At 37.6% G+C, this 7,683-nt stretch overlaps 1 protein-coding gene across 1 annotated transcript; it reads left to right on the forward strand.

Moving 5' to 3' along the window:
* Nucleotides 1–4,400: 4,400 nt before the first annotated feature.
* LOC109049507 (insulin-like growth factor-binding protein complex acid labile subunit) lies at nt 4,401–7,218 on the forward strand. Its single transcript, XM_019067189.2, has 2 exons — nt 4,401–4,518; nt 4,762–7,218. The coding sequence occupies exon 2, from the start codon at nt 4,767–4,769 to the stop codon at nt 6,618–6,620; it is 1,854 nt and encodes a 617-aa protein (XP_018922734.1). The 5' UTR covers nt 4,401–4,518; nt 4,762–4,766; the 3' UTR covers nt 6,621–7,218.
* Nucleotides 7,219–7,683: the final 465 nt, after the last annotated feature.

Genomic DNA, 7,683 nt, shown 5'->3' on the forward strand with positions numbered 1-7,683 from the left:
TTCACAGCATAAAGAAAGACCTGCCTGGAATTCAACACATTTAAACCAGAAAACAGGTCTGTCGGTTCACTGGCCATGTAATTTATCCAAAGTGAAAACAATCAGAAGAGAAGTTCTTATAAGGGTGACTGTTAAATGACCACCATTTTGTTGGAAATGCAGAGATGTAATGTTTAAAGGCAAAAAGAAAGCTGAAATTTTCAGGGCGGTGTGATAATTGTAGGTGAGGTCATATGTTCAGTAGTTAGTAGAGCCGCATAATGGTGACAGTGGGTTTTCTCATCCCATTATTAAGGTTTTTCTGGCTCACAAGGCTGTTAACGATCTGAAAATAATGTTGAAATCATGTGGCAACAGCTTACTATCCTCACCCGTCACCGACAGACTGTGTTACACTCCCAAAGGGACACTAGACTCACAGAGAAAAGTACTATTTGTGTAAATAGCACTGACTGAAGTAATACCTTTGTCCCCTTGTGAAGGTGGTAACAGGTCAGAACAGATACAAATGGTTATTTCTAAACACTTTTCATAGAGATAATGAAGGAAACAATTTGAATGTATCATTGGGAAGGTGTGTAACTGTTGTGCCTAGCAACAAAGCTTCTGCTGTTGTGTGCCGAGAAACATACTGCTCTTCCAATTTGTTCCTCAGCATGAAATGCTTGAGCATACAATGAAATATTAGGCAGGTAATAAAAACATATTTATTTAGCATATGTACATCTATTAACATATTCTATTTTAAAATGAAATTCATTCCTGTGATGGCAAAGCTGAATTTTCAGCATCATTACTCCACTCTTCAGTGTCATACACTCTTAAAAATAAAGGTTCTTTCTTAAAACTCGTTAACGAACATTTTAGTCATACTTTTTGTTAACTAAATTAACACTACCATGCACCAGAATTGGAAAGGACCTCCTGTCAGAAAACATCTCTAAGGTGCTACGAACTATATGACTAGTAAGTAAAACTTCACACACACACACACACACACACACACACACACACACACACACACACACACACACACACACACACAAACACACACACACACACACACACAAAAAAGTTAAAAAGTTTGAACAAATTACAAATTATTAATTAATTAATTAATTATTTAAAATTTTTAAAGAAGTAGTGGTCACCACCCACTACTGCATTTAAAACCAAATTTAATATACCTGTTTTCTATGTGAATTTATTTTAAACTGTAAATTATTCCTGTTAAAGCAGAATTTCAGCATTATTACTCCAGTCTGATCCTTCAGAAATCATTCTAATGCTGATGATACACAGGGTACCTTTTTAAGAAATGTTGCCCAGCAATTTTGGCCAATGTTGCCGTCCACAGGCAACCAGGTGAGACACAGGGGCCATGACCGATCTAAAGTATCCATATAGAAATTTGTTACCCATTCTCAATGGGAAAGTGCCCAAGCAACATTGTTCAAAAAAAGTTGCCCCGTGTATCATCAGGCTAATATGATGATTTGCTGCTCAAGAAACATTTCAGATTATTATTAATGCTTTTACTGCTTAACATTTTTTATGGAAACAGTTCATACCATTCAACATTTGTGGTAATATTAAAACAGAGAGAACTTAATACTTTTAATAATCAAGGGTGCATTAAATGTGTCAATTGTAACAGTGAAGACATGTTGGAAAAGATTTATATTTACTAAATTATTTAATACTTTTTATAAATTCTGTTTATTAAACTTTTTATTCATCCTGAAATAATCCTGAAAGGGTTTCAGCTGTTTTAATAATAAGAAATGTTTTTAGAATGTTATTATTTCTGAAAGATTGTGTGACACTGAAGACTGAAGTAACGATGCTAAAAATTCAGCATTACATCATAGGAATAAATTATATTTTAAAATATATTACATTTGTAATACTATTTTGCAATATTACTATTTTCTATGTATTTTATAAATGCAGACTTTAAATTAATTAGTTTTTTCTTTTTTTTTTCAAAAGCATTAAAACATTGTAATGTTTCCAAAGTTTTGTCAGGTACTGTATAACTCTGTTTCCTAGTTCTTATATTGCTTAAATACCATTAATCAGATGGATTTGTGGCCCAAGATGCTGGGATAGGCTACAGCCACCACGACCATACAGAGGATAAGTGGTTTGGAGAGTGAATAGTTGGATGGATGAACTTGCAAGATAGCATTTTGACTAGCTTTGATTTTGTTTCTCTTCTTACTGCTGTTCAGCTTAGAAATACATTTACATTTACATTTAATCATTTAGCTTTTATCCAAATACCTTTCCATTATCTTTGTTTGTCATTTTGTGTCTATTACACCTGTGCTAAAACTATGAAATTGAAAAACTAATGAAGGTGTTTTTGCTCTCGCTCAAAACTGGCGTTCTTGTATTTCAATATTTATGCAACACTTCTTGTCTCAATTTCAAAAGGAAATTAAAAGAAACTTCCAGAGGTGAGTATCTCGGCAGGATTCACTGGCAGATGGAGGGAAGACCAAAGAGAGACCTCGTTAACATCAGCATCACACACATTTCCCCTCTAACTTAATCTGACATCATGCCCTTTAGGCCTGTTCACCTCCTCACCTCCACAGTGCTGAAGAAGTGACACAATGTCCAGCACTAGTTAGCTCAGCTGGTTGACGTTAAAGGCCGTTTTTGAAGCGTGCCGGCAGCACTGAGAGGCATCTTCACAGAACAGGCAGAGAGTGTGTTTGAGCAGCTGGCACTGTCATTCATCCTGACACCTCTTGTGCTCATGGTGAGCCACAGCCAAATGACAAAGCTCCAAACCTTTGTATATCATTGACTGTAGGAGACTGAGCCAATTAGAGCTGTTTGTCAGGGGAGAAGCAATCATTAAAAGCCACAGTGTGGCAGATTACCCTCAAGTACTGACTGCTTTCCATACCTGAGCTGTTCCTTTGCATATTGTTCATGAATATGTAAGCACTTTCTGTTTTTGAGAAGGAAGAAACTTTTTCTGGCTGTTGGGTACCTTACTTTGTCCTCAGCAGATGCACATTTATATAGAAAAAAACATTACAACTGCCAGTGGAAAGTGATGGAAAACAGACCTGAGGCAAGGTGAACTTCATCAATCATTAGTTCCCTTGCTTTCAACATGGAAGTTAATAGTCATTGATAATTTTGCTTAAAAAATGAAAGGTGCTGTTTTAAAACGTCCATGGCTTTTTCAGTGGCCTTCAAGATTGACACATTTTATGATAAAATATAATACAGCAGAAAATATGTGGACTTCTTGGGGGTAACTCAGCTTAACTTGATGAAATCTTGTGAGCAAAAGACTGTACTTCCCTCTACTGGTGATTTAATGGTAATGTGTCTTAAAATACAAACTCTGCTTAAAGGTTCTTTTTCCTCAACACTGTGCCATTGAGCATAAACAATAACATATATGTGGTCACATGTATCGCTCCTGTGACTATTTCTCAGGATGAGTTTATATTTGAAAGTTAATTTCTGACACATATCCAAAATCTTGACTGCAGAAAATCTGTTTCCACCAACATTTCCATCGCTATTGTCCTGGTCTCCGCTCTAGTCCTAGTTGAGCATATCTGGGTCAGCAAGTTCTAGTGGTCATTAAACCTGTGACAGAAAAGAACCTCTGCATTTTAAAAATCACTGTATGTGAATGAGATGTCTGTATTGATTTCTGTATGAGAGTAGAGGACTGCAGCATTTGCCAGTTGAGGGTCCTATCTCTGTATGCCTTTACAGTAGTTGCCACTTCCTAACATTCTTTGAATCCCACTGAATAATTACTGACACACATGTTCTTCAAATAAATACATTTTAATCTGTGTTATTAATATCCTTCTCTTTGTAACTTATGTTTCAGACTAAAAGCAGGCCTTGTCCTCTAGCTTGTTTAACTCTCAATAACTTTTTGGAGTTGGACGTCTTCCAACAGATAACCACAACCAGAGTAAGTGCCATCTGTTAAATGTCACTGATGGCTCGGCAGATTTACATGAACTTTGGAACACTATTCAGAGAAGTCAAAGGAGTTTTGTCTAAAATGTGTGGGAGTATTAGATAGAACATTCCGTGAAAATGCATTGACAATCAGCAACCCAACTTAGATTTCTAATTTCAAACAAAATATTCCAAATAGAGTTAAATTAGTTCAATCAAAATGTTGAAAATCTCCAATAAGACACTTTTTTTCTAAAATAAATGTTCATACATATTCATGTAATGCCTGTCAGTAAACACAGATCAAAGGTAAAAAAAAAAAAACAGAAAATAAAAAATTATATCAAGCTTATGCTAGAAATAATTTGATGTTCAAATGCTAAAACTGCAAACAGTAGCAACAGCAGCAAACTGAAAATGAAAACATCAGAAATGAAGAGGTTAATTCTGTGCGGAACACTGTGTGTATTTTCCTAGGTGATATATAGGGACAGAGTTGGTTCAGATCTGTCACACACATGCCACTCTTCTAGTGAACACCTGCTGGACTGCTGCCACAATAAAACGGTAGAGCCAAATCCAAAATTTCTCATTTGAAAACAATCAAATCGATCATTCTTATAATCCTTATTTAATTTTCCATAGATGTTCAGTGAATGTTTATGGGATTCCGAATTAGACGCTTTGAGAAAAGTAATATAATAGTGTGATAATCTGAATTTCACAGATTTTAAGAAAAGTATATAGATAGGTAGGTGCTTTTGTACCATACTAGTGTTTAATCTTGACATTTTGATTATTGTCTCTTAGTTGGAATGAACCACTTTGTACCACTATTGTTGTACACACTGGTGACATCAGTGGTGCTGGCAGACCCCAACAAAAAGGAATCCAGACCCTCACAGGAGCCAAGACTCTTGGTAGATCCAAAGCCCTCAGAGGAACCCAACGGCCAAAAAAGTGAGCCTTGCTCAAAGGGATGCACCTGTAGCCAAGATGACTACAGCTTAGAGCTCAATGTCTACTGCAGCACACGTAACTTCACCGAGGTTCCCTCCGACTTCCCTCTATCTACACACTCCTTATGGCTGGATGGAAACCTGTTTTCTAACTTAGCAGCGGCTGCTTTTGAAAAGCTGTCCAATCTGGAGTTCCTGAACCTACAGAGTGGCTTGCTGGTATCCCTCGATGGCCATGTCTTTAGAGGTCTGAATTCCCTTGCTCACCTGCACCTTGAGAGAAACAATATTCGTTCATTACCTGGCATAGTCTTTCAGGGAACACCCAACCTTGCATCCCTCAGTCTCAACAATAACCAGCTGTCTCGAATAGATGACAAGTTGTTCGCTGGACTCAGCCACATGTGGTTGTTGAACCTAGGATGGAATTCACTGTCTGTCCTGCCTGAGATGGGGTTCCAGGACCTACACGGATTACGAGAGTTGGTCCTTGCTGGGAATCGTCTGGCGTATCTCCAACCACAGCTATTTCAGGGACTCACTGAGCTCAAAGAATTGGACTTAACTGGAAACTATCTGAAAGTTATTAAGGCAAACGTGTTTCTGAAACTCCCAAAGCTGCAGAAGCTTTATCTGGCCGAAAACCAGATAGTGACCGTGGCACCTAGGGCATTTGTAGGCATGAAATCTTTGAGATGGTTGGACCTCAGCAGAAATCGTCTATCTGCACTTCATGATGAAACTTTCCTCGGGTTGTACAGCCTGCACGTGCTTCGCCTGTCAAATAATTCAATTGGTAGCCTAAGACCCGGGACCTTCCGTGACCTGCAGTATCTTGAGGAACTCTGCCTTTGCCACAACCAGATTCGAGCCTTGGGAGTGAAAGTTTTTGAAGGGCTGGGTCATCTAGAGGTGTTGAACTTGGGGAACAACCGGCTACAAGAGGCACGCATGGGCACATTTATAGGCCTGAATCACCTTGCTGTGATAAAACTTACTGGCAGCTGTTTCCACAGCCTACCGGATCAAATTTTCAAGGGTCTGTCAAAGCTCCACAGTATTCATCTTGATAGAAGCTGTCTGACAAAAGTCTCAGCCCAAAGTTTCATCGGTCTAACAGGTCTTCGTCGCCTCTTCCTACAACACAACAACATTTCTATGGTTGAGCGTCAGAGTTTTGTGGAACTACAAGGGCTGCAACAGCTTGATCTAAGGTACAATCAGTTAACATCTATCAATTCACACACGTTTCATGGCCTGAAGAACCTTGATTACCTGCTGCTGTCAGGCAACCTAATTCACAATCTTCCTGCTGAGGCCTTACTGCCTCTGCAACACCTGTCTTGGCTGGATCTCTCTGGAAACAGGCTGGAGTTCATACTTAATGTGACCATATACATGCTGCCACGTTTGCGTTACTTGAACCTGAAAGACAATGTACTGGTCAACCTCCCAGCTTCTATACCCAATAGCTTGGATCAGCTCTGGCTCTCAGGTAACAACTGGAAATGTGATTGCAGTGCTAAACCCTTTCGAGATTTCTTTCTACAGAAGCCACAGGTGGTTCCGCTGCAGGTTGAAATGCTTGGGGAAGGTGAGGAGCCCCACACACTTGTCACAATATACAATAACATCACATGTGCCAGCCCACCCAGCGTTTCTGGACTTGACCTGCGGAACATCGGCAGTGAACATTTTCGGGACTGTTAAATCTAAAACTATTGATTCTGCTACACCACATTTTACCTTTTCTATTCAGTCATTATAATTCAAATCCACATGTCAGAGCTTCAATTCATGACTTTTATTTATCTCAGTTTTGTGAAAAGATCTTAAAGATGGGTGATAGGCTCTCATTTTTCAAGTCATGTAAAAATAACAGTGTTAGTAATATATTCAAGTAAATTTTTTTTGGAAATAAATTCAAATAAAGACTACTGGAAAAAAAATTGTTAGGTGGGAAAATATTTAAAATATACAAACATTATATATATATATTACTCTATGTCTATTGTCTAACTGTCTTATTGTACTCTACATATAACATTTTTAAGTATTATGCTGCCCTGTTTGTTTGTTTTTTATGTCTAGCTCCTTCAAAAATTTGTTTGTTTATGGTCACTATGTAAACATGTAAAAGGGCATTGTGCAAATGCTCAGTCTGATAAACCAAACCCAAATTTGGATATATGTACATAATATTGATCCATGCTCTAAGTCCAAAGACCTGCTGAGCAACATCTTCACATTTGAGTATACGATCAGTGGTCAATTCCTATTCCACTTCTTCAGAACAGCAATGATCTAAAATTATCAATGACAATGATTTAAATAACAATTACAATCATTTTAAATTGCAATGTTACTTTACTTGAGTCCCCCAAATTACCCCATACAACCCAAATAACCTACAAGGTTTCCAGTTGAATTAATGAAATATTATTATTGCAGTTCTGAAGAATTCGGGTTTTTTTTTTCCTTCTAAAGGGTCACGAACAAACACCATTCCACTCCAGTGTCTTTCCACCTCATTTCTAGTTTATTTTGCTTTGTCATAGCATGTTATGTAAAACCTTAAATAGGCCTAATATTTTAACACTTTTTTCATAGTTTGACAGAATTACAGCTTGACTATCACAAGTGATATTTATGTATTTTTGTAACATATCACGTCTCATATTTCATCTTTGCACAGTGTTGTTTCCTTCATATTCTTAAACTTTATTAAATGGGGCAGTAGAGATCAGTCACAACAATCATTAGGAACAGTCGT

The sequence above is a fragment of the Cyprinus carpio genome, chromosome A3 (genome assembly GCF_018340385.1).
Source record: "Cyprinus carpio isolate SPL01 chromosome A3, ASM1834038v1, whole genome shotgun sequence".
Lineage (NCBI taxonomy): Eukaryota > Metazoa > Chordata > Actinopteri > Cypriniformes > Cyprinidae > Cyprinus > Cyprinus carpio.